Source organism: Lonchura striata, chromosome 1, assembly GCF_046129695.1.
Source record: "Lonchura striata isolate bLonStr1 chromosome 1, bLonStr1.mat, whole genome shotgun sequence".
NCBI classification, from domain to species: Eukaryota; Metazoa; Chordata; class Aves; order Passeriformes; family Estrildidae; genus Lonchura; species Lonchura striata.
The window spans coordinates 151002400-151029026 of NC_134603.1; the positions used below are offsets into that span (position 1 = coordinate 151002400).

The 26627-nt window shown below is 41.0% G+C and overlaps 2 protein-coding genes across 2 annotated transcripts; both read right to left on the reverse strand.

Moving 5' to 3' along the window:
- Nucleotides 1–501: 501 nt before the first annotated feature.
- NUB1 (negative regulator of ubiquitin like proteins 1) lies at nt 502–14098 on the reverse strand. Its single transcript, XM_021555291.3, has 15 exons — nt 13951–14098; nt 11755–11872; nt 11507–11668; nt 10204–10262; nt 9595–9665; nt 8672–8854; nt 7071–7159; nt 5944–6050; nt 4887–5073; nt 4438–4545; nt 4127–4279; nt 3110–3256; nt 2731–2826; nt 1796–1988; nt 502–1171 (listed from the first exon to the last, which is right to left on the reverse strand). The coding sequence occupies exons 2-15, from the start codon at nt 11869–11871 to the stop codon at nt 1008–1010; spliced, it is 1836 nt and encodes a 611-aa protein (XP_021410966.1). The 5' UTR covers nt 11872; nt 13951–14098; the 3' UTR covers nt 502–1007.
- A 3134-nt stretch (nt 14099–17232) lies between these two features.
- C1H9orf152 (chromosome 1 C9orf152 homolog) lies at nt 17233–23021 on the reverse strand. The gene is made up of 2 exons (XM_021555303.3): nt 22651–23021; nt 17233–17942 (listed from the first exon to the last, which is right to left on the reverse strand). The coding sequence occupies exons 1-2, from the start codon at nt 22877–22879 to the stop codon at nt 17371–17373; spliced, it is 801 nt and encodes a 266-aa protein (XP_021410978.1). The 5' UTR covers nt 22880–23021; the 3' UTR covers nt 17233–17370.
- Between the last annotated feature and the right edge of the window lie 3606 nt (nt 23022–26627).

Genomic DNA, 26627 nt, shown 5'->3' on the forward strand with positions numbered 1-26627 from the left:
ACCAGGGTCGATGTTCTGGCTGGAAGCGCAGAGCGCGGCCACTTCCCTGCTCCCGGCGGCTCCAGACGGGGCCTGGGCTCCCTCTACCGAGAGCGTGGAGACATGGAAAACTGAAAACATGAATAAACCAGGTCCAAGCAAAGCTGCCAGGCAGAGGAATGTCTGCTCCCGGCGCGGAGCAGTGCTTACACGGCAGGGAATGGGATGGTATAAACCACAGAAACCCCCAAATACTTCTTCAGAACGCTGGAGCTGGACACAGCTACTGCCACAGCACCTGAACCAAGCTCTGTTCAGCACTGACTGCAGAATATCTGCAATCCCCTGGAAACCCATCAACCTTAAACCACACACCTGCAGAGTTTGTTAAACAGAGCTGCTTGGGGAAAGTGGCTATTTGGTTATAAAAGGAAATGCCAGTACATCACTCCCCCAGTCCCAGGACAGGCCCTGACAGGTAGCTCCCACTTTTTTAACAAAGCACAGAGGTCTCTCACCAAAGGCAGAAGCAGCACAGAGTTACCTTTATTGCCTGTGTAACACCTGTAGGAAGGGACAAGCAGAACACAGTATAAACTCATGCACAACAGATACATTAATGCCTCTTAGAAATCTTTCAGAAGAAAAGTTGGAAAGATGATATACCTCTACAGCCTCATGAGTTAAGGTTTCTCATTTACAAACTCATGCTTTTCTTTTAAAGCTGGTATTTTAAAATGCATAGAAATGCTTCTTTACTGAGTTAACTTATTTCACAATAAAAATATAGTTTAGTTCTATTAAATTTTCTTCTGAAAATAAATGTTTCTATTTTTCTATGACAAAAAATTACAATGTATCACAAATGTAGGCTTTAAGCAGAGTTACAAATAAGCAGGAATTAAGTATTCCAACTATAGTTTAACCAAATTCAAGGCCCTTAGTAAGAGATAAGCTGAAGGTGCATTTATAATCCAAACTCAATTTGACAAGGTAAATACATATAACTAAAGTTGATTTAATGGGATTTAGTGCTGCGGTACTTGTATATAGGATAAGTATTCATGAATTATCTGCTCTTCTTCCTCGAGTGTTAAATCCAGATAATCCTCTTCATGCTCAGGAATATCCTCTAGGATTTCGTTGACTGCATCAGTCTCCATGTCTTCATCTGTTGGTGAACTAGAGGAACCTTCCAATAAAAAGCAGCAGCAGTGAATTCACCAATGAAAGAAGCTGCTGCTCTCCCTGTTTCCCCAGCGTGGCTGCTCTGCCAGCTCCTTCCTGCACAACCACCTCTTACAATTACTCTGCAAAGGACAGAGGCAGGATGGCCATTTGTCCTTGTTATTTAAATGTGCTGTAGGAAAGCCTTTAATTATACACCAGGGATTACTACAGCTCTGACAAATAACGAGAGAAGAAGTATGTGCAAGTTTCTTCTTTGTTAAGAGGAAAGTTATCAATTACGGTTCTATTCTGTAAGGGACATGATGAAGGAGTATGGAGGCAGGTCAGCCACCTGCAGAGCACAGGGCTGGAATAAACTCCTTAGCCCTGCCCAGGACACCCTGAGTGCCACCTTTCCTCCTGGGCTGCACCTGCCTGCAGCTGGTACCTGTCTCCTCTGGTTCCTTTGTGGCTGTCACTGCAGGGAACAACAGCTGCCTTCCTGTAATTTCCTGTGTTCCCAGTAAAACCAGCCTGGAGCATTACTGCAGCCCTGTGCCACTACTTCAGCAGAAATTGCTTAATTATTTCCTACAAAAGCCAGAACAGCCTTCCCTACCCACCCTGCTGGATGCAACATTCTCACCTGCAGACTCTGTGAGTAGGTCCTTGGAAGAAGTGGATTCCTCTGATGGACTGGATCCTTCTGAGGACAGCAGCAGTGAAGGGGGAAGAACTCCCCCATAATGAGCAAGGATTTGGGAAGCCACGTGGATGTTCCCTTTGAAGACCTTTAAAGCTTGCTCTGCTGACTCACGGCTGAAACCCATGTATGTCAGCTGCAGGAGGGGAAAAAGGAATAATGCAGAAAATCGGGAAATCCAAGCTCATCTGACACCAGGGTCTGACAGGAATCCAACTCTGCCTCTGACAGTCATCCTCTCACGCAGAGAGAAATGCTGCATGCCAGGAATTCCAGGACACTGACTCTGGTTTACTGGAACAGTTAACAACAGGGCAGTGACCTATTAAAGGCATGGGGATGTCGAGCAGGATCAAGAGGCTCTTGTCTAGCACCAGACCAATTCTTTTGCTGTTTTCAAAAGAAAACTTCAAAGCACTCCAGTGTATCAGGGGGGTTTATGTGTTTTTCCTAGGCAATACAGTTTTCTTGCCTGACATCAATTACACAGCCACTCTAACTACTGGCTTGTCAGACAGCCTGTCATGAGAAATACACATTCCAACTCTTTCCCTTGTGCACTGCAGTTTAGAGACTTGAATAAATTTCTTATTTGCTGTCTCTTTTGGGATAGAGCATTACAGTGCACACACTTTCCCTCCACATCCACGCACGGCAGGTTGGTGCAATGGGCAGGAAGGACACACAAATTACATGTTAGCCCCCAGTGACTTCATCATGGAGACTGAATAGATGCCAGACCCTGGAGTGTGACAGCCTGAGTGAACATGGGTCCAAGAATACTTGTACAACTCTACTTCAGGGAAATCTGCTGTCTTTGCAAGCACAACTCAGAAGCAAGACAACCAACTCACAAGAAACCAAGTGGTCTAGCTTACTTGCTCAATACTTTCTTGGGAAACCTGAAACTGATCCATGGCCACAGAATCATCATCATCATCTTCCAAAAGTAACTCAGGATTGTCAAGAATAAACTGCAAGAAAACAGAGAGAGATCAGAATAGAGCAACAGAGCTACAACAGTCCTCAGCACAGTTGTGTATGCAGCCCAATGGTTGATATAAGCAAACCTCAGCCAACTTAAGTGATATCTGATTTACTGGTCAGGAAGTGCAAGTTCAGTCATTACAGTTCAGAAAAGGTAACTATGAACTAAAAAATGTAGACTACAAAAAAATAAGAATCTGCTAAACAATAAAAAAAAAAACTAACCAGATATATTTTGTACAACACTACTTCTACTGAAAAATCACTCACCTTAAAGGCTTTGTCCAGGTTTCCTTGTGTCTTCTGAAGAGCTATCTGAGCAGCTCTCTCTGGGTAGCCCATACTTTTCAGGGTATTGATGTCCTCCAGTCGCCGCCGCCTTTTAGCTCTCTCCTCCCTCCTGATCTGTGCCTTTTCCTGCAAGAGCACAGACACTGCAAAGCCCACTGTGCATGGGAATGCTTTAACACATAGCCTGTGCATATAGGGGTTCTTGGATTTTTTTGCATCAAGTTTGAATCTCTTGAGGAAAAGACTTTTTTTTTTTTTTGTAAATACAGACTGTGCTGCCAGACACTCGTTCCTAAATAAAGCTGCATTTCCATGAGCCAGCCCTGTTGCCACACTTCCGCTCTGCAGTCAGATCTGGTGCTATCACTGCTATTCCAGACCCTGTGTGGTAAGTGACAAACCCATTTGGCAGATGGGCCCACAGACAAGACTTGCCAAGGACAGACAGTCAGAACCAGGCAGGGAGCCAGGGAGTTCTGTTCAGTCTTCCCTGAGCCAGTTGGCTTTTCTGTCCACACTTCACTGTCTGAAGTCTAGAAGTGCCTCCTCAGCTTACCAAACATCACTTCAGATCTGGACAGCACTGTCTTCACTCACTCTAGCGTGAAAAAAATCCTTTTTCCCTCCTGGATCTTCCAAGTACAAAGTCACAATATGGAGCAGCAAAGCCTGGGAGTGACAGGTCCCATGCTTAGTCCTGGTGGTTTATTCCCATGTCACTGCTGAGTAGCAAACACTGGTGCAAAGCCTTTCCTTGTGGCTCTGTAGTACAACCAAAGGTCTTTGGGAAGCCACGTGGATGTTTTGTCCCATCTGTTTGAGACAGAGCTTCCCCTGTTAGTGCATTAAGTTTTGGTTTCAAACTTGTGCCAACAGTGCCAGAGCAGGATAACCCAGATCCTTAAGTCAGCACCACACTGCCCTGGCCACACAACACCTATCTCATGGACACCCCAACTCAGGTGATCTGTGATTTAATGCTTTCACTGCCCTCACCTCTCTCCTGTTGGTGATTAGATTGGCAGCATGTTCCACATTCCCATGGCACGCCCGCAGGGCAAGGCGAGCTTCCTGCTCCGAGAATCCCAGGAGTGACAGGCGATCCACTTTGTCAGGATCTATGGACAGCTCTCCGTACAAAGAGGATGCCTGGATATGGGAAGAACAAAAGGACACCACTTATACTGTTAAACTATAAACAAAAAATGCCTCCCTGTTTCTCTGAGTATGCAAAGAACAGGTTCAAGATGGAACCCACACTGAGGGGCTGGAGTGAAGGACTCCAGAGTTTCCTAAAGGTGTCTTACCTTCTGAATGTACTCTGCAGCCTCCTTTTCTCTGCCACTGTGGTAGTGCCCAATCCCTTGGAGGAGGTAAAGCCGTAGAAATAAAACCTTCTCCCGACCATAGTTTCCCTAAGGAATTGTTTAAAGAAGGAGGGGTAATAATATAGATAGAAGCATGTGGTAGAACACCAGTTCATTATCAACAGAACACTCTACACATTTAGAGAAGACACAGTCAGGGCTTTGTGACACTCAGTGTGCAGATAAAGCACCACACCTAAACCCCTGATGATGTCTGTTCATACAAACACAGGTTTGCCATGACCTTTTTGCCAGGCCCAATGTTTTTCCTGGGCTGATGATACACAGGAAAACTTGAAGCTTCTAAAAGCCAATCTTGCAATACTTGGAACAGTAACTGAATACATGTAGGAAAAAATCCCACCCTTATTAAGTCAAACCCAGCATACTTTGATGTCAATAAGCCTTTCGTGGTTCTCCCCATAGCACCTCTGGAAGCATCTCTGTGCTGTGGACAGCTTTTTCTCTGCATCATCCAGGCAGTCCAGCTGCTCCAGACGGAAGTAGCACCACACTATATCCAGCTGCAGCACTGCGTAATTATCAACCGTGTTCAGCAGCTCCGTGCTACACTCACTGGAAAATAAAACAATTATTTTTTTTTTTTTTCCTGAAAGGGGGTTGTTTATTTCCCCTCCCCCACACAACTCTTTAACATTCATAAAACAACATTAGAAGCATGCACACTCATTCTGGAGAAAGCACACTGTCCGTATCTGAGGCAGCAAACTGATGCCAGGGGAACGGGAATCAAATGCTGAACCCCATTCCATTCACTCACACACAGGACTGATCCCAATGCTACATCTTAAAGCACTACAGTAACAAAATGAGCTGTGCCTACTGTTTAATATGGCATCTCTAAAAGCACAATGGAATTAAACCCTGTGTAATCTTTGGGAAGACTGAGAAACTGCCTCAGTGCACATGAACATGCTGAAAAGCGTGCCAGTGTCCTTGCACACCCACACAGATGAGAAACAGACAGGAACAGTATTACTTTTGGGATCTCAAAAGAACAATTTGGGGCTCTGACAGCTGATAGCAAATGAATTTTCTTGCAGAAGCCCTGGTATAGTTACTGACCTCAGCTATATGCTCCATCTTTTACAAGAAATTATTACTTCACAGGAGCAACTGCAAATAAATATCTGTAACTGTCTCTCAAGCTAATGCGATTTATAACCTGGTACATGAATATTGACAGTTTCTGTTTATGTTGTTATGAAAGATTAACTTGCCCAGTGGCAGTATCTGTTTCAGCTGTTCTACATGAAGCCACCTGTCACTGCAAGTCAGAGCTTTATCTGCTCCTTCCCATCTGCAAAAGGGGGTGTGGAGCAACCCAGGCAAAACTGGCTCTGATTTATATGTACAGGTAGAGGCTGTGCTGTTCCTTTATGGGCTGACAGTAAACACAGACACAAGGACTCAAAATGTTCTTACCAGAAGTGTTTATCAGCATCCAACAAATATGGCAGTGCTATTTCATATTCTTTCTTCTTCATTAATGCTCTGCCTTTCTCATGGTAAGCCATAGCCAGCACAAGTGCCTAGAAAAACAGATTGAGACTTTTGACTGCACCTTCCCAAATCAAAGAGCTAAAAGGAAATATCCAGGTAATCCACCAGAATCCTTGTTCTTCCTAGAAAAACACCACTGTATCAGTTCCGTAAGACCAGTGCTCACACTGCTTCACACTTTTGCTCCATATGATAATGTCAGATATTGTCTAGTCAAAAGCAACGAATGTTACTGGCGCATGAAATGCTGCACCAAGTTTACTTTAAATATGCAACCCCAGAAAGATTTTTGATGGTGAGTGATAAAAAGCTCTGCATATTTCTGAGTGCTGAAGCACCAAACTTGTTTTGCTTTGCTATCACAATTATCTTGCAAAACCTAAGAATTCACCTCCTGAAAAACCCCAGAACTGAAAATTAAATTTTGAACGTGTCAGGAAAACACTCCTGCAGTACAACAAATGAAGATGTAATAATAATTCTGGGTAAAACAACCTGCAATATTTCCTCTGATCCTTGATCAATACTGATGAAATCTTATTCATTTGAACACTGGATGCTTTAAGTCTTCAGGTGAATTATTATGTTCAACACTTCTTCCAGACTCATGATGAAGTTTACAAATATTTCCATTTGTAAACTTTATGAGTCTGCATGAGAACAGCATGCAGACTCATCAAGTTTACAAATGGAAATAAGGCCTAAGAAACAAATTACTTTTATGCCTTTCTAGGACACCCAAAATTTTTAATAGGTACTAAGATCAACAAAATTAAAGCTTGTCTTAAACCCCAAAGTAAGATATGGACCACACAGGGGTCAGTGCCAGATCAGACTTGCAATGAGATCAGGAATCAGAGGTTGTCTTCAGATGACTGAGATATTCCCCAGTACAGACAATTGTATTTCAAAATTACTTGTATTAAACAAGCATTTAATGTGCCCAGAGTTACAACCCAGAAAGTCTGGCTGTATTTCAGTCCTGTATTTTAAATTATTCACAACTTTAAAGAGCCATCTTAGTGGCACTGTAAGATGCTTTCACCTACCTTTTTAGCTTGAGGAGGAATCTGAATTGACCTTCCAGTTTGATTAGCAATATCTAGGTATGGGACAGAGTCTGCATCCAAGTACTCCTCTGAAAGATACAAAAAAGTTTAAATTTAAACACCACCTTCAACAGAGCAACTCTGCTGCCATAAGATTATTTTAGTAATGTTGTTAAACAAAACAGCAAACAACGAAAAAAATCATAACTACATATAAAGGCTGCATGTGTGTTTTTCTGGATGTACCAACCAACAGTAGCTCTGGCCAGGTAAATATGAGGAACTTCTAGAAAGGTCACTGTGGAAAAGGCCTTGTGCATGCAGAAATTTAGACACAATATCAAAAGTTCCATGAACTTTAAATAAGTTTTTTTTTTTGCAGAAGACGAAACACCTACGTTTTACACAACACAGCATTTGAAATGATTTATCAACTGAAGCTGGAATATTTAAAAAATACAACCGAGCATAGTTGATAAAGCTGGGAAAAAATACAGCTCAGTATTTTTCTTGCCCACATCTTTAATCCTTGTTATCAAACTACCAATTTTGTTTTTACTTCCATTTGATTTACAATGAAAAGATGATTTTCTTGTAGACAAAAGACAGTTAAGGAAGAGTTTGTTGAGATTAAAAGCTTCTGCCCTGTGGTTTCTGTCACATGAAACAAAGGAACTGTTAAACCCTTACTGCATTTCTCACAGAACCTTCAGCCTGGGAGCCCATTACAGACTGCTCTGTACTCTGGCATTGGCTGTAACTGACAGTGGCAAAAACCTGAAAGAGACCCAACTCAGGATTCAAAATCTGGGGTCTAAACCACTCCTTAAATCCAAAAATGCAAACACTTCTGTCATGTGTTCAAAAACTGATATGGTGGTAAGAAAGCAGAAGCCACCGGCTTTGAAGCTTTGTTCAGGTGTTTCTGCATTTGGCAGGAATTTGTGATCTGCTCAGTTCCACAGTTCCTTGCTTCACAAGCAAGGAATTTTGTGATTTGTGAAACAATGGAATGGAGAAGTGATTTAAACTCACCACTAAGCACTGCAGCTCACAAACACAACCTCATTTTGAAGAATTATTACTGTTAAATTAACTATATCCCTTTAACTTAATCCACAGTTGCCAGGAATCAACATCCCAAGGGAATGAGAACACCACAGCCGTGTTGCAGATGACAGTGACAAATGAGCTGCTCTGCACAACGAAACCATGGTTACACACAGCCATAGCTAAACTACAAAAAAAAAGTGTTTAATGACTTAAAACACATTATGCACTGTGCTTTTGTCTGCAATAAATCTAAGGTTTCTCACAAGTCATCAGTCCCTTAACTGCCAAGTGCTAATTAAATAATTCATTCATATTATATCCTTCTCAAAGTGCCAAAGTTTTTTGTAGCATTCTAGTTGTGTAAAAATGGTGGAAAAAAAAGTTTCAGCCAGCTTAAAATCCAGTTTTATCAAGTAGGCAGATACCTAGAAAGATGTGAATTGAAATTCAGCATTCTTCCATGTTGAAAGGCCTCTGAGAATGCAATTTTTGATGCACAAAAATGAATGAGCACCCATCTCCCCCGTCAACCCAACAAGCCCACTTACCTCTCTCTGCCAGAATTTCCAAACCCTTCTTAGTTCTCTGCATCTTGTCATTTATTTCTTTTTCTTTCTTACACTGAAGCTCTTCCTCCTGAACTTTTCTTTTGGTTTCCTCATCACTCTGTTCCAGTTGAAGCACCATCACTTTTGCATTGTGTGTGACACCCTGGTCTTCAAGGGTTTTACCTGCAAAATAGAGTGTGATTAATACAATTTAACTACTGGAACTACTGAAATTGCAAGACTTGAGGACTCAATCAGAGCCCCTAAAAATTACTGACACAGTCAGCAAAATTTAGAATCACACTTGTGTCTTAAAAGTGCTTTTGAAGTGACTGGTATGTTTCTTTCCCTTTTTTTTTTTTTCCCCAAACATTCAAAAAATATCATTATTTCTATTTCAGTTTATTGCTTTTCAGGCAAAAACTGCAATAAAAACATGTCCATGGATCATACACCATAAGAGTACAGGACAGAGGAATTGGGAACTAATCCAGGTTCTTTCTGTCAGTTCTGTGGTTCTAACTCTGATAGGGCCATCAGCTAAGAAAAAGCTGTATCATCACTTCCCACATGTCTGGCAGGTTGAGCATGGGCAAAGCATTACAAAAAGTCTTTGAAAATGCTCTTATACAATAAGGTTTTTGAAGGAATTTAGAGTTTCTCTTAAATGTGCATTTTCAGTGTTTCAACATTAGAAAAGGGGATTTTCTAAATTCATTACAGTATTCCTTTAATTGATCTAATTCTATTTAAGAATTTGGATTATTATAATTTAATACATTTCCCATAAATCAGAAACTGACAAATATAACAGCTGTTTTTTGAAATCTCTGAAATTAATAGAGTTGCAATGCAATTTTTCTTTCTGAGAAGCAGTAAACTAGAAAATTATCATAAAAGTATCTTTAACTAGAGATACATACCCAGATCAAGCTGTTTCTTATTTATGATTATTTTGACAGCATTCTCTTGTAATGCATATTCCTGTGCTATCCTGTGAAATAAATAATTTCATCTGTGAACATAATTTTTTAAGGTTATATAATATTGTTGTTTCAATAGCAATAAAACCTAAAAACAAGTGCTTATAAATGGCTTAAAGTTTTTGCTAGAAAAGACTGCTAGAAGTAAAATAACATCATCAGAGAGCTTTATGTACTACATAGAGAAAACCTGGGATACAAAAAGGGAAAAAGCAAAACAGAATAGAATTTGATTTTTTTTAAGCTTAAAAACACAAAAGAAAGAGAAGGTCACGTTCACTGTTCAGAGGATCTGCCTGGTTACAGGCTTGGAACACTGGTACTTGCTGGGGATTCACACAGAATTATCTTTTTCCTGTTTTCCATCTGTTAAACCACAGCTGTTCCCATGAAGAACTGCCCTACAGGGACACTGGACATCCTGTTCAGAGAATACATGCTAAGGAAAAGCTTAAATAAAATAAAAAGTGGGTTTGTTTGCTTTTTTAAAAAATGCTCTGTGACAGGGTGGTGTCTCATGAGAGAAGCACAAAGGATGATTGCACTTACTGGGATCTGAGCTCTTTGCCTGTGATGAACAGACTGGTCTCCAGTGGGATTTTCCTGCTCTGTAGTAATTATATTGGGTGGGGAAAAGAAAGAGGGAAGGAAAAGCATGATATCAGGATACTTTGGACATTTTCTCAATTAACTGTTCCACAATAACATTTATTTTCCAAATAACAATCATATTTAGAGGGTTATGGCTGGACATACATAGTAATAATTTCCAGTTCTGTACTTACTATAGTGCTAAAAATAACATTATAACAGCAGGATATTCAGAATTAAATAAATCTAAATTCAGAACCAAACAATTTAAATTAATTTAATTATGCACCTCCAATCTTAACTGTGCTTTGCAATTATTCCACTCACCTGTGACTGGCTAAGTTATGATTAATTCCTATTAGTGTCTCTGGTCCCAGATTAGATAAACTGGAATTTTAAATTAATTCATTCCCCTATTTGCCCAGCAGCATTATAAAGCAGAATTATAAAACTATTTGGTTGTTTTAACTGCATGGCAATCACTTAAAACTCTCTACCCTTTAGCCCAGGTAATTATTTTTCACTACAGGATTATTTTATGCATGAAAATAGGAGTTGAAACCTGACTGTAAAAGGGCAGAACTTAATTGAGTTCTCTGTTGGAGAAGCTTTTAGGAGCCTGCTCTAGAAGGCAGAGGAATGAGCTGCTGAGGGAGATGGTGGAATCTCCATCCCTGGAAGTGTTCAAGAAACATCTGGAAGAAGCAGTGAGTGCCATGGTTCAGTTGACAAGGTGGTGGAACAGACTGGACTCGATCTTGGGGCTCTTTTCCAACCTAATGATTCTGTGACTCTGCAATTCTATGAAGGGAACAGCTGAGTGCCATCACAACAGAAAATCCTCCTTCTCATTTCCAAGTTCAAGTAATACCAATATGCTGAATCAACTTTAGGTATTCTACAGCTGAAAAAATACATCTGTTCTTTATTGCTAATACAAGCAGTTATATCATAAGGAATCAAACTGAAACAGACAATTAAATCTAATTTACTTTTCTTAACTGAAAGATTATTTGCCATTAAATCCTAAAGGGAAAAATTACTCATCTCCTCAATATTATATTCCTTTGCCATGGTATTTCCATATACCTGGGAAACTAAAATATGCAATTTCCCCCAGTCCATTTTTTTATACCTGACACAGATCACTCATACTAAACACCTGAAAAAGTTGTAGTGGAAATATCTGCATAGACACAGATCTAGAACCCAAACCCCAAAGTAAAGCTACTTATGCACACTTTTCTGCAGTGTTACTCACTTTTCTACGAGGCAGATAAATATCAAGTCTTGCAATCCCAGTCACTTTAAAATTCTCATTTCCTGTCCCACGCTCAATTGCTTTACACCGTATTTCCTCAAGCATATTCTCTGTATCATTCTTATTGATATTCAGCTTGGATGAATATTTTTGTACAAGCTCCTGAGAAAATGACAAGAAAAACTGGGAAAATGCACCGGCAGTATGATATAGAAGATGCAGGACATCAACTCAGAGAAAATATTTACCTTCATCTCTTCACCAGCTTCTTTATTTTCATTTGTATATGGTGGTTTCCATAGCTGAATTTTGTCCTCTCTTAAGCAGCTTGTCAGTTTTGCTATCAAATACTTCTTTTGTGCCATTCTTTTAAAATAGAAGAAGGGAACAGTTGGAAGGGAAAAGAGAGAAAAATAAACATTCCTTTAATATAGTTTTCCTGTAGTAAGATAATCTGCTTTTCAAGAAGTCTGAGTGACATTTTGGAATTCTGCAATAAATGATGATTATTATGTTGGTGGGGAAGGGAAACTGAAGCCAAACTATGAGAAAAACTGGGGGAAAAATAATTGAGGAGGGTAAAATTTGGATCAGAATAGGGATAACTTACAAGGGCCTTGCCATTTCAAGACAAATTAAACCTCTTCCTATCCCCTCATGTGAACTGGGATTAGTCAATACATCAAAATTGACAATTCAGTTGTTCTGCCCTGCACTGGATCCACCACTTTTGATTCAGCTCAGAAACTCTGAGTTAATCAGCATGTCCCTGGGGAAAAAACCAAACACCCCAAAAAGCAGGGAAGGCACACAGAGGGCAAGGGAAGGTGGGTGCAGAGATCTCAACAAAAAAACCCCAAACTCTAGGTGCATGATAAAGCATGGGAGATTTGTGACTCTTGGACACTGGGATTCATATGGAAAATGCCCTTCAAATGAGACAGAAAAGCATTTACAATGTTGGCATTGATGCACTAAGGTGGCTATGGAATTTAATTAATCAGTTTCACTTTTCTTTCAGAGTGGTTTCCATCTTTTATTCTTGTTCATTGGCACACAGCTCTCAGGAGAAAAGGAAAGAGTTCCCCCAGTTTCAAAAATTGGCCCTGGCTCAGAAAAACACTCTTTGAGGGGGGGAAAAAAGCAGGCAAATATTCATTATGCGTAAGTTTACCAGTCAGCCTTACCTCAAGCCCAGGTTTACTGAGCTACAAAGAATTCCCTGCAAGCTGCACTGACAATAGTTTCCCCTAAACAGGAGTCAGAGGGATGAACCGGGCAAGTAGATGGTTTAACAACCCTTCCAGCTGGATTGCTGTAATTTGCACAGTGTCTGTCAAAACCAGCAGAGACAAACACACATTCTTTTTCCTGCTAGGATGCCGCTGCTATTATTTTAGAGCCAAGGCAAACAATGGCATTTACAAAGCTAAAAGTGACAAAACCACTCAATTTTCAAAACATTGCACTGTAGCTATTAATGCAGCTTTCACCCTTTCCCAAAACACACCAGGGAATGCTCATTACCAGCCTGTAACAATCATTTTCCCACTTTTAAGTTATGCTGAAGCATTTTTATAGCCATAATTCTATTTAATATTTACAAAAAAAGTTACTCATGGTTTTGGATCACCCAGATAAAATTTAAAATTGCAATCTCTGCTTAAGACTAAGAATTGTAAATATAGGTGACATTTATAAACTGCTCATTCATCTGTTTATCAGCATTGTAGCTTGGTAAGTTTGTGATTTCTAATTAAGTCACCAAAACAGAAAACATCACTGCAGTCTCCAATTAAACTTATTCTTACTAACACTCTGTCTGAAAAGTAAACTTACGCTTTCACAAACATAAAACCTGTGACTTTATATGTAACATTTCTAACACTTACAATAAATTCCATCACACCATCACTAAATGGCATTAGAATCTTTAGCAAGAATATTTGTGACTTACTCTTCCATCAGCTATGAAATGCCACAAGCGCTGCAAACGCAATTTCACTTTCGGTATGAGTTTAAAGGGACTTTCTCAAAACTCACTGGAGTAAACAACGGGGGCATTTCCCCGGAAACCCTCTGAACGGAAGACTCAGCTTTTGTAAATGAAATGCCATCCTCTAAGGCCAGTTGTACGTGAGATAAAACAAGTGGAGAAGTATGATGCGGCAGTGACACGAGATGCAGCGACCAGCTTCGAAAGGCAAATTGTTGATGGAAGGAACAGGGGACTGTCAGAACGGTTGGTAAGAAAGCAGGACACATGCATTTCCCCTAAAAAGGAGCCAAGCACAGCTCTAACACCGAAGCACCGAAGCAGCGCCATGAGCAAACCCACAGAGGGGCGGCAGCCCCATCCCTGCGGGCCCGGGCATCCTCATCCCTCCCCGGGAGCGCCGCCAGCGCCCCGCTGCCACCGTGCCGGCCCGGCCCCGGGCACCCACCTGCGCCCCCGGGGGAAGCTCGGGGGACGAGGCGGCTGCTCCCGGAGCGGCTCCCGGCACGGAGGGAGGCGAGGCCCGCGGTCCCCGAGGGAGAGGATCGGCAGCGGCCGCCGCAGCAGCCGGAAGGCCGCGGGAGGCGGGCGTGACGTGAGGGAAGCCGCGCCCCGCCCGCCATCTCCGCGCCTGCCCTCACGGCCGGCCGCCCCGCGGCGCGGCTCTCTTGGCTGGCTGTTCGCCGTTTGGTCTCCGTGTGCTGTCAAGCCGAGTGACAAAGAGAGCAATCACAGTGTCACGGCGTCACTTGGGCTGGAAAAGAGCTCTGAGGTTATCGAGCGTGACGTGACGGGCGCCACCGTGTCAGGCAAACCGTGGCGCTGAGTGCCGTGTCCTGTCTTGACTTAAACATCTCCAGGGTCTGCGGCCTCGCCGCCTCCCTGGGCTGCCATTCCAGTGCCTAATCTTCCTTTCCACGAGGAAATTCCTCCAAATCTCCAAGCTGGCACAGCTTAAGGCCATGCCCTGTCATCCTGTCCCTGAGGAGATTTGCCCCATTGATCTGTGTAAGTGCCTAAAGAGGGGTGCTGAGAGCATGGACCAGGCTCTTCTTGGGGTGCCCAGCAACAGGACGAGGAACAGGCAGCAACTGATGCACAGGAAATTCTGTCTGAACATGAGGAAAAACTTCTCCCCTGAGCAGTGACCGAGCACTGAGCAGTTTGCCCAGAGAGGCTGAGGAGTTTCCCTCACTGGAGATACTCCAGAACCATCTGGGCACAATCCTGTCTCACCTGCTCTAGGATGGTCCTGCTGGAGCAGGGAGGTGGGACCAGATGACCACTGTGGCCCCTTCCAACCTGACCCGTTCTGTGAGACATAACCCGTGAAACAGCATCTTACAAGTTCTAAGTGACGTCCAGATGTTAGAAAAATTAATTAATTGTTGGTAGAATTGCTGTGTTAAGGTTTAGGGCTCAACATGTTTCAGTGATCTCAGACCTTGGGGAAGATTAACAGAGCTTGGGAAGAAGGAACTACTACTGATAGTGGACACACAGAAGGTAGAATTTACAGGCCACAAGGACATTTGGCAGAACTCCCAAGGTAAGGAATAAACAAATAAAACCAATTCGGTAACTGTGCTGAAATCAGCTCCAACTGGGTAAAAGGGAATTCTGTCAGGGAAACATCACAACTGACCCAAGAAACCCACAGACTCAAAAGATGAGAAAGTGCTTATTAGCATAAGGAATGAGAGATTCATTAACCAGTATAAGATAGAGTACTAATTAAGAAAAGAACTATCCAACTTGTAGCAGAGGAACAATAATGTCTTTGTTTGCTAAAATATAAAAATAGCGAAAAGTTTTGATAGTGGGTGTGCTTGATTTGTGGAGGACCACCAGTACCCAGGCTTTTACAACTCTGAAATAAATGATGTCTCTCTCACGTGTGTAATTGTTGTCTTGTTGCATGCACACTGGTTCATGTGACAACAGCAGGACCTTCTGGCTCCAGAGTATCTGGTGGCTCATCCCTGGGATGTGGTGGGGGTCCCCAAAGCTGCCTGAGGGAGTGTCCCTCCAGGAAAGGCTGGGTCTGGGTTGGGGGTGAGTGTTCTGCAGCCACCCCTCATCTGTCACCTCTGTGTATGTGAGGCAGAGGTGTGCAGGTTGGGGTTTTTTCTGTATTTTTTGAAGGCAGTGGTGTTGCAGGTGAGATTTAGCATGGGAGTTTGTATTTCCTCATGAGTAATACCAGTTATAAGTAACTCATGTGGGCTCATTCTTTTATGTGACCAGCAGCATGCTGTCCCAGCATCAAAGGTATTTCATTCTGTCTTACTCTATTTTATTTAGGTGTGACTGAAATAATTGCTCAGCAGTGTGATTTATTCTGGAATGGATGGACCTGCAGGACTGTCCTAACATTTTTCTTGGGAAGTCAGGCAGACTACCATAAGGGTCCCATTTCCAAAGCTGGAATCTCAGAAGGATCACGGGCTTGTGGACAAGACACTGAACTAGAATTTCAGGATTCTGTGTTCCCCCATGTGCATAAATCAGTAAGGCTTGCCTACTGGTAGAGTAAATTTGATTTATGGCAGTGTTCAGTGCTTGAAACTTGACTAAATCTGTGGTAAGTGATGAAAGCTCCTGCCCATGATGGCCAAACATGAGGAAGTTAACAGGAGAGGTTTTGCAGGTCAAGTGCCTTTCAGAAGTGGGACTTTCTAGTATTTAAAGTTTTAGGCTTTTTTCTTATTTTTCTGTTTCATTTTCACTACAGCTGCTTTAGGAAAACCCCTGTAATTTTCTCATTAAACAGTTGTGTGTGTGAATATTCCAGTCTCTTGAAATGTTAGTATAGCAACTTTTCTCATAACTGAAGCTGCTCCACTAACAAATGATAACTTTCTGAAAATGCTCTTTCATAATGTCTTTGGGAATTAAATTGAAAGATTCTCCAAAGGAAAAATATCTTTTCTAAATTAGTTCCAGTCAGTACAAAGCACAGTGATATGCTGGAGAAGCCTGAGGAAAGGACAAAGTGTATGAAAGAGTTTACAAAGGAGTTAGTTACTTAGTCCATGCATAAACCTGCACTGACTTTAAAACCAGGGTTTTCATGGTCCATGTTTAATTAAGATAACTAAATCAATCAAAGGACAATGAAGTTTTTGAATTATTTCCTTCCAGGTAATTTCTTGTTTCATGTGGGCTAATTGTTATCTAGTATTTTTCCCTGTTTTATCTATATGCTTTATCTTATTTTTTCCCCTTCCTAATCCTTCTTTAAGTACTTTAACTACTGTGAAGAAAAAAACCCAGTTACTATGATGTCCCATGGCTACCTATTATGAAATAAGGAGACATTTCCCATCTTCAATTTTTGTGAAGACTACAGTTGAAAAAGAGGCCTGTCTGAACACTTGCAGCCAGAAGTGGGTGATACAAAGATCCTGTTTGTGTCATTAAAAAGCACCTGCAAGAGAGGGTCTCCTCCCTCTAAAGATTTTGTAGAAGGAGAAACCTCATTAGTTTTATTTTGTAGAAGGAGAGACCTCATTAGTTTTCTAATGAAACACTGGGGATAGATGAGAACCAAAAATATATTATGATAAAATTTATGTATCAGAAAGGAATTATATTTACTAAGTCTCATTACAGCAATAGAAATGAGCAGAGGTTTTATTAAGTGATTTAAAAATACATCAGAAATTATCTTGAATATCTTTAAAGTGAATGATGTAATCATATGTTAAAATTTTTAAAGATATTAAAGATTATATAGTCAGAATCTTCTGTGGCTAATAATAGTAGTAAACCCTTAGCAGGTTGATCTTTCTAACTAGAAGGACTACTTTTCTATTTTAAGTTTTAGTCACATTTTGGACTAAGTTTTAGGTATTACTGAATGTCCTCATTGTGAGACATACAACCCAAGCCTCCTTGCAGCTTCAGAAATTCTGGGCCCTTTCCTATTTGGGAAAGGGTAAAAGTTCAGTTTGTTGCAGGCTGGCATGCATTTTGTAGCAGAAATCTGCTGCTGTGCCCAAAGTTCTGCAGTGGGTGATTTCAGAGGAGGCTTTTGGCAGGAGCTTGAAACGTTGCAGTCGTTCTCTTTGCTGAGACTGTTCAACTCGCTTGCACTTCCCAGCTGCCTGAGCTCAGACATTTCACTTGCTCCTGCTGGTTCCTTCACCTGTGGTGTGTCATTTCCCTTTGAAATCAGTCTCTGGTTGTCACAACTCCATGGTGGGCTGTTGCAGTGGGAGAGATGCCAGGAATCTCCTTGTCCCATGGGCTGTCCCAGGCGGTGCCTTCCCAGGTGGACGCGCCATAGCAACTCATCTTCTGAGCCGCCACCGTTCACTGTCGCCAGTGTGACCTTTCTGACAGGAACGTCTCCACTACATGACTTTGATCTTTTAACTTTCTTATTAATTAGCACAGGGTTGATCATTGATTCTGGCAGGGGAGATTCATGTCCACCTGCAGGAGAAATGCATTTGTGCACATTACTATGGTGGCAAAAAGCAAGGGTATGATTTCAGCAGCATTAGCTCATCTGAAAAGCTTTGACATGAGTTTTAGCTGTGCTCTTTCTTTTAGTGGCTGAGAGAAGTGCAAGTTCTTTTGATGCCAGGTTTAGAACTACTTCATGCTTGCTTTTGCAGTTCTGAGGGCATAAATGGTATCCTAGTTTTAGTCAAATGGAAATGGAAATTTATCAAGACAATATTGATCTAACTGGTACTCTAAGACTCATTAACAGCACAGATTGAGAATCGACTTTCAGTAATTAATTGCTTGTAAGCAAAACTTCTTGAGGTGAGTAGGGACTTGCTCAGTGTGTTGGCAAGTGCTGTAATTTGAAAGACAAAAATGTTCTGTTTGATACTGTTTGAAGTTTGTATTCACAGCTTAGTAATATTGTATTTCCAGATGAAACAAGATATGAATGCCTTTTTTTTCTTAATGAGGGATCATTAAAATGATAGGCTTGTATTTTAATATTTTACTGCAATTTTACTATTCCAGTCAGTATAAATGGTGTAAATAGCTTATCACACTAGCATTGCCTGAATGATAACTTAGAGGAATCTGCTTCCTCTGTGAATGGTTTAGAGTAGCTGTAACAGCTGGAGAAATTCTCATCTCCTTGTTTTTATTCTTCTACCCCTATAGCTTAATTTCTAAATGAAAGTTCCTGTTAAAAATATTTAAGATATTAGGGACAGAAATGCTAATGCTACTTTAATTGCATATGGGAGTCATCAAATTGCTGGACATGACTGGTTTCCTGTGTCTTGAAAATGAACAGAAATGGATCTATTATGCTAAAGATAATTCATTGACACTACTTAAATATCCTTCAGTTGGTATAAATAAAAGTAAGAGTTGTACAGAATGCTGGCCTTATTTACAGGGTTGACTTATAGTGACTGTGTCTGTTGCAATCTAAGTTCTGAAACACATGAAAGGGAGAAAAGTAGGCACAAAAGAGTGCTGATTATATTCTGAGTGTCTCTAAACAACTGTTTTAAAAGGATTGTAACCCTGAATTTGAAATGAAGCTAGTTTGTATAGGACTAGGCAGTTTTTTGCCTGCATAAAAACCCAACAGCACAACCTCTGCTTTATAGCTGCCTTTTGTGTCATCTTTACAAATAAGTAGTGGGAGATGTGAGACCCAGCTGATGTACTGGCAGTAAATGAACCTGTACAACTGGGATTTTGCTAGGCAAGGGCTTTCTCTGCTGCCTTTCTCTCCCACTGCTGAAACAACAACCCCAGCATAGTATCACAGAACTATTTCTGCTCCTTGGCCATGAAGAGTTGATCTGATAAGAGCTGTTTTTCAGCATGGCTGGGAGGGAGAACCATGTCAGACCACATTGGCTCTCATGCCACGTTACTGGGAGAAAGGAGACTGAGGCACGTGCAGAGCTTTGAGATACAGGTGTTTGTGCATCCATCTGTACAGTGAGTTGTGTTGATAGATTTTCTTAGGGTGACAACACTCAGAGACACAAGAATACACAGTTCTCCACCATGCAACAGTGAGAATCAAAGTTATGACTGGGCCTCATCCAAGAAATAAAGCTGAATGCCTGTTTCTTAGCCAAGAAATAACGCTGAGCTTGGCTGGCTACAGAAAGGTCCACGTGCAAATCAGGGCCCTGTGGGTTCTGCAAAACAGCACAGTGTAGCACCAAGCTGTGAAAACCAAGGCTTGTTCTCTGTGTGAGAGAGAAAATCCAAGAGAGAATGGAACTGAGAGACTGAGGTGAAGCACCTTTGCATGTTTTTGTGGTGTTAACTGTGCTCTTGGCTGAACTGACATTGATAGTCATCATCAGAACATCTAGAGCCTTATGAACTTGCCATCAGAATAATTATGGTCTGTCTTGAGTTGATCAGAAAGCTCAGAGTGACAAATCTAGTCCAATTTTAATAGTGTACACTGGTTTTGAGTTCAAGGTTGATTTGATTCCTTGCTTGGCTACAGGTGCAGCACACAAAATTGAGCAATGACCTTGGATGGAAATGCGATAGTCCTGAACCACTGGGCACTGAATTACCACGCCTCTGGCACTGTCCAAACTTCTCAAGAAAGCTGCAATTATACAGACCTTTCTTTCTGTTTTCTGTCTTTTTTTTTTTTTTTTTTCTCCATGTAAATTGTGTATTATAACCTTGTTGCACAGTTGTTTGCCATCCGGCCATGTGCTGTCATCATCAATAGATACTTTTAAGGTTCCAGAGTGGCAAAAGTTAATTTTATGTCAAGTTAGATTGGGAAATACTTGGAAGAGATTTCTGCAGTCAGAGCCTCACTATTTATTCTGTTGTGACTGCATGTGCTGAATACTCCCACTTAATTCCTAAAGTAAATACTGTTTTCCAGCTTCTTAGCCAATAAGTAATGAATGCACTGCTGTATTATCCTCTAACTGGTGCCTTTCAAATCTTGTCATGGTCTTTGTTCTCAAATAATCAGGAGTGGGCAGAAGCATGAATGTGGCTGTGTATACTAGGGAAGAAACAGAACAAAGTGTTTTTCAGGTATCTTCTTGGTCACTAACCCCTCTGTCCAAACAAAAGGGAAGTTAGAGGGTCTTGAATTCTCTTTAAAAGTCCACGATTTTACAACTCCTGCAGATAGAAAGTGACATACAAAGCTAAAAGTCCTCTGGAAAACTTGGAGTTACCATTCCAACTGTGGTGCAACAAACCTACAGTGTTCAAACTCCCTGTGGTTCCATGGAAGGACAGCTGCTCTGCCAGGCAGGAGCAAAGCAAGGTTTCACTGGTGAGAACAAAGACCTTTGGCAGGGACTTTTTAAGACTACAAGGGAGTGGAAGTGCTGTCCTTCCTTGAGGGTTTGTGTGTCTGGCCTTTGAGGTTTTGTGTGTATGTGAAGGGTTTGTGGTGGTGCTGTTGTTGTTCACCCCTTTCCCAGCACAGCCATAATTTTACCCTCCAGGTAGGGAAACAATTTCCTAGAAAATGACTGTTCAAATCAGTGCTACATACATGGAGTGCCTTTTGGAACTACCTGGAATTTCAGGATAGTGTAGGGCAGTCCTGATATAGCAATGTTCATTTCTGCTCCACATAGTCCTGAAAACTGATGCATGTAACAGGTGCAAATAGGTTTTCCCAGCTTCCACAGGATTGTATAAGATAAACTTTTAGGACCTTGAGAACTCAGTATAACAAAAAATGCCCAAATTCTGACTGCTCCTAACAGTGGTATGAATTCTTTCCACACAGGTTGTTTGAAGACAGAACTTAAGTGCAGCAGGTTATGTGGTTTTGTGAATGTTTTGGGGAATGTGCACGTGTATGAAAATATTTATATGTGGATTTTTAGCCCTACTGCATTTTAAACTCCCCAAAATCTGTGCAGTTTTACTTTCTTACATATTTTAATATTCAAATGGGCTTGCAAAAAAATCTGCTCTAATAACATTCATTATATTTGAAACTTCATTTTAATTAATCTGAATAAAGGCTTCTGCTCCCTTTCTTTAACTAACATATTTTTGCTTTAACTGATTAGATGGGCTAGTTTGTCTTCAAGTTACCTGCTTTTTGATACCTGAGATAAAATAAGCTTGTATATATATTTTTTTCTTCCTCACAGAGATTTTAATTCTTTTAAAATGAGAATTTTGAAACATTTGGATGAAAGAATATTGAAGAAGCAAATCTGTTGTTCATAATTACTTTTTTTTTTCCTGATTGTTTTGATCATGAATCCTGACACAGCCAAATGCTAGAACTGCTGAAAAATGTAGAGGAAAATGTAAAGAATTAAATAACCTAAGTTCTACACTTGTTGAGCTAAATAGTAAAATGAGAGGTGAATGAAGCATGGGATTTATATTAAAATTAAATTCAGAAGACAACTTCATTTGTTGTCTTAGTATTCTCAATATCACTTTAACTTGGAAAGCTAATGCATCAGTGTAGTATTGTCAACAGTAGTCTAACAAAAAACTTTTAAATAATTGCAAATTTTTTATATAAAATCTGCTTGACATAGCAGGTAGATGAGTGACACATATTCTTCTTACTTGTTTTTCTATTTATGCACTTTCCAAGCAATATGCACTTAAAATACTTTCAAAACAGGATTTTTTGTTCAAAGCTCCTATCTTAGTTACCCACTATGACTTTTAATTAAAGTTATATTTTAACAAAACCCCAGCTTGTGCTTGTTACTTGATATTTGCCATTGCCTGTAGTCTTTCTTTACACAGATAGAAAAGGGAAAAAGAGAAAGATGACCCAGAATTGCTGGTTCTGATGGAAACATTCAAGAGAGCAGAAATATTACAGAATACATTGCACAAATACACTTATCATAGATATGAAGAACATGGTTACTGTAAGGGTTACTATTTATGTTTAGAACTTTATTTTACTGATATAAAACTTGTAAAACCTTACCTCAAATATGTTCATCTGTTTCAAATACATAATAATATTTCACTGACGTGAAGCTTATTGATATAAATATAAAAACAACCTTCAGCAAAACGAATAAAACCCCAAAATGACAGAAAGGAATTTACTTCTACGTCTCTTGAAGCTGAGCACGAAAACAGCAAACTAGATGTTATTAAAGATTTAAAGAGATAATCTTTACATTACATATGCATTTTTTTCCTACAAATAGAAGCATACCTGTTTTATATACAATAATGTGTTGTTGCAGTTTTTGCTTCTGTTTTATATGGTCATACTGCTCCTCAAGTGTGCTTACATCCATCCTGGTGAGCTTCTTATCACCATCTGAAACCTGTGGCTCTGAGCTATGAGTCACTGAAAAAATACCAGTCACGTATTTGTAAGCCTTCCCCATCTGTTCCAACAAGGAAGAAAAAGTCAAGCAGAAGCAGGACATTTCCTTCATTGTGCTGGCAAAAAAAACAAATCAAGTGTGAAGCATCTGAAGTCTTCCTAAATGAAGGAGTAACTTTCTTCCAGGCACGGTGACTTGTGTCAGGAGCTGCCTGGTCTGCGCTGGAGCTGTGGATGTCACTCAGGTTCTTTTCATGCCGAGTTCCCCGGAGCTCCTGTGTACAAGAGTTCAGGATCAGGACTGCAGAGCTGGATTTAATGTTTACTTAAGGCTGTGAGCATATGAACCTTTGCCAAAAAAAACAGTGAAGTAGAAACCCTCATTGAACACAGCCAACTGCAGAAAATGCTGGGTAATACTGGTTTATGTAGCAATGCTAATTCTTAAAGACATGCTGTTGTGGAGGCATCCCCAGGCCAGGAGTTCCACCTGGGAAATATTTTTCTTTTTTCCTGTGTATTTTGTGTCTTTCTCCCTCCACTCTCCCTTCCTTCACTTTCAGTTGCATTCTTGCTGATGCTTCTTAGGGCAGTGGGGTGGGAGGGGAGGATTTATCAAGCTTTCATATTTTTGTGTTTATTGTTGTCTTTCAAATAATATATTAAAAATATTCAGGCTTGGGTGCAGAGTCAAAAAAATATGGGCCAACAACACTTGGAATTGGGAGGCTGGAGACAGGAACGCCTTATTCTGACTCATTCAGGACTTCTGCTGTTCTGTAAAATGAAATAAACTACAGAAATAATTTTGTTGAAGAGAGCTGAGCAAACTTTTAAAATGCATGGTAAACTAAATTTTAAAACTTAATGTTAACATTACAATCTCACAATGAGGCAAAATTTACAAAAAATTGAAAAACATGAGGCTTTTGATCATATCAGGTAAAGTATAATGCTTTGCCTCGGTTGTGTACTGCAAGTTATTATCCCTGAAATAGGTCCATCAAGGGCCCAAGACAGCAGTATGTGAAAAAATTATGCAGTTAAACTGTAGTTTTAATACAATTGTGCATCTGCTCATTCTCATGCAGTGACACATTTTTGGTAAGAGTTTAAAGGGACTATCTCAAAACTAATTTGAGTAAACAGTTGGGTATTTCCTAAGAGCCACTTTGAATGCAAGACTGAGGTTTTGTAACTAAAATGCCATCCTCTACAGACAATTTACCTTTTGTGTGGTATAAACCAAGCAGAGAAATAAGGCTTGAAAGCCAAACTGTTGATGGAAGGGGCAGAGAATTGTCAGAACGGTTGGCTAATAAATACAGGATTTTGATAAAGACAAGAAGGAAAGGCACTGGGCACAGCTGAGACATCCCTCGTGCCTGGGGGAGTGGAGGCACCAGAGCAGCATCCTGAGCATCCCCCTGAGCTGGGATCACACCACTGCAGCTCCAGGTACCCACCTGCACCCCACAGGATGGGCACAGCCTCCGGGGGATGCTGGGGGATCCAGCTGGCTGCTCCCTGAGCTCCTTCCCAGGAGCAAGGCGAGAGCTGCTGGCCTTGAGGCCAAGGCTCTGGAGTGACCAGGGCAGGGCTGTGGGTGCAGCAGCAGCAGCATCAGGTTCCCATGGAACCTGGGCCCTGGGGACACAGGAGCCAGGTGGGCACTCGTCACAATGGACAATGTGATGTGTGGCCAGAGGAAACAGCAGTGGGTTCCACCATGGTTTTGTATGGGCTTCAAGTCCTGCTTAGAACTGTGCTGGAAGTGTAGGCTCAAGTGGGTCTGTGTAAACATCTCCAGATGTGGTAGGCTCCATCAGGCACAACAGAAGTTGCAAAATCACAGAATATCCTGAGTTGTGAGGGACCCCACAGGGATCATCAAGTCTGAAGTGAATGGTCCATACAGGGATCAAACCCACAACCTTAGTGTTATTAGCACCATGCTCTAACCCACTGAGTTAAAGTCATTGGAATTGTAGGGAAGATTAATGGTTTGACATTGCCTTGAGTGAAAGAAAATGGTAGTTTCTCTTAGAAATGGATAACACTCCCGTCGCTTTTATTTATCCATTGGTCTCTTTTCAAGATACCTTGTGAGGAGTTGTTTTATTTTTCTGTCTGGAAGAGTTTGTGTCTAGAAGGACACAAACTGTTAGACTGGTAATAACCACTGACTTATAAAAACTTGCACAGGTTTGTGGTGCTATTGTGGCACAAGACAATTTCATAGAATCATGGAATGTTAAGGGTTGAAAGGGACCTTAAGGACCATCTTGTCCCAACTCCCCCTGCCATGGGCTGGGACACTTCCCACTAGATCAGGCTGCTCAAGGAATTGTCCAACCTGGCTTTTAACACTGCCAGGGTTGGGGAATCCACAGCCTCCCTGGGCAACTTGTTCCAATATCTCACCACCCCCACAGTAAAGAATTTCTTCCAAATATCCAGCCTAAACTTCCCCTCTATCAATTTGTACCCACTACTCCTTGTCCTGTCACTACAAATCCTGATGAAGGGTCCCTCTCCAGCTTCCCTGTCGGCTCCCTTCAGATACTGGAAGGTTGCAATGAGGGCTCCACACAACCTTCTCTTCACCAGGCAGGATGTTAAATCATCTCTATAAAAATCAGTTGTGCTACAACAGTTACATCTGTGTAGTTGGAATGGTTACATTCCCTTTGTGCACACATGGTAAGAACAGGAAGATGTTATGCTCTGGTCAGGAAGGTGTGTTGTTACATAGTATCAGGGAACTGAGTAATAAATTTTAAGTTTTGTTTCCTAACAAAATACTGGGGGTAGTTAGGAAGCAACAATATGTTCTTATAAAATTGATATATAAGTAAAAATGCCATTTACTAAGACCTATTAAACAAGAACACAAATGAGCAGAGGTTGTATTCATTGATTTTAAAAGTTCTAAATATATTAAAGATTATGTAGTCATGATCTTCTGTAGCTAGTAAAAGTAGTAAACCCTTAGCAGGTTGATCTGTCTAACTAGAAGGACTACTTTGCTATTTTAAGTTTTAGTCAATTTTTTGACTAAGTTTTAGGTATTACTGAATATCATAAGACATACAACCCAAGCCTCCTTGCAGCTTCAGAAATTCTGGGCCCTTTCCTATTTGGGAAAGGGTAAAAGTTCAGTTTGTTGCAGGCTGGCATGCATTTTGTAGCAGAAATCTGCTGCTGTGCCCAAAGTTCTGCAGTGGGTGATTTCAGAGGAGGCTTTTGGCAGGAGCTTGAAACGTTGCAGTCATTCTCTTTGCTGAGACTGTTCAACTCGCTTGCACTTCCCAGCTGCCTGAGCTCAGACATTTCACTTGTTCCAGATGATTCCTTGGGTTGCACATAAATGATTGATTGAATCAGGCTGAAATCCTGCAGATCTTGGGAATCCCCTTGGAAGTTCTGTGCCTGCAGGTGACAAGACTCTAGATATGCCATGCACAGAGTTCTGGGAAGGCTCAACAGTCTCACATGTGTAAGTCTGCTGTAGCTGACTTGTTAATAATTACTCCTGCCTTCCCAATATGTGTGTGTCTTACAGTTGTGTTTTCTACCTCAGCTGTAGTCCTTTCTTGCCTTAGCCAGGGAGAGAACAGTAAATACAATACTCTGTCAGACACTGTGGATACTCTTGAAGTTGGCTTCTCTCTACCTCAGAAAAAGCACATGTCATGTTGGAATTGTTCTGATGTATCATGGCTTTGTTAGATCTACTTTAGTACCCTGCCTACAGCAGTGACAAACACCTGGTGCTCTCTAGCAAGCAGTGCCTCAATTGCCTTGATTGTCCAGTGTTCTGAGTTGTTGTCACATGGAATCTGCCTCTGGACCTTCAG

Coding starts and splice junctions, on each gene's coding strand:
- NUB1 (XM_021555291.3), bottom strand. CDS start 11,871: ATGGCACAAAAGAAGTATTTGATAGCAAAACTGACAAGCTGCTTAAGA. Junction 6,051..7,070: donor TTCCTCCTCAAGCTAAAAAG/GTAGGTGAAAGC, acceptor CTGTTTTTCTAG/GCACTTGTGCTGGCTATGGC. Junction 1,989..2,730: donor CCCAAGAAAGTATTGAGCAA/GTAAGCTAGACC, acceptor CCCCTCCTGCAG/CTGACATACATGGGTTTCAG.
- C1H9orf152 (XM_021555303.3), bottom strand. CDS start 22,879: ATGAAGGAAATGTCCTGCTTCTGCTTGACTTTTTCTTCCTTGTTGGAA. Junction 17,943..22,650: donor CATTATTGTATATAAAACAG/GTATGCTTCTAT, acceptor TTTCTCCTGCAG/GTGGACATGAATCTCCCCTG.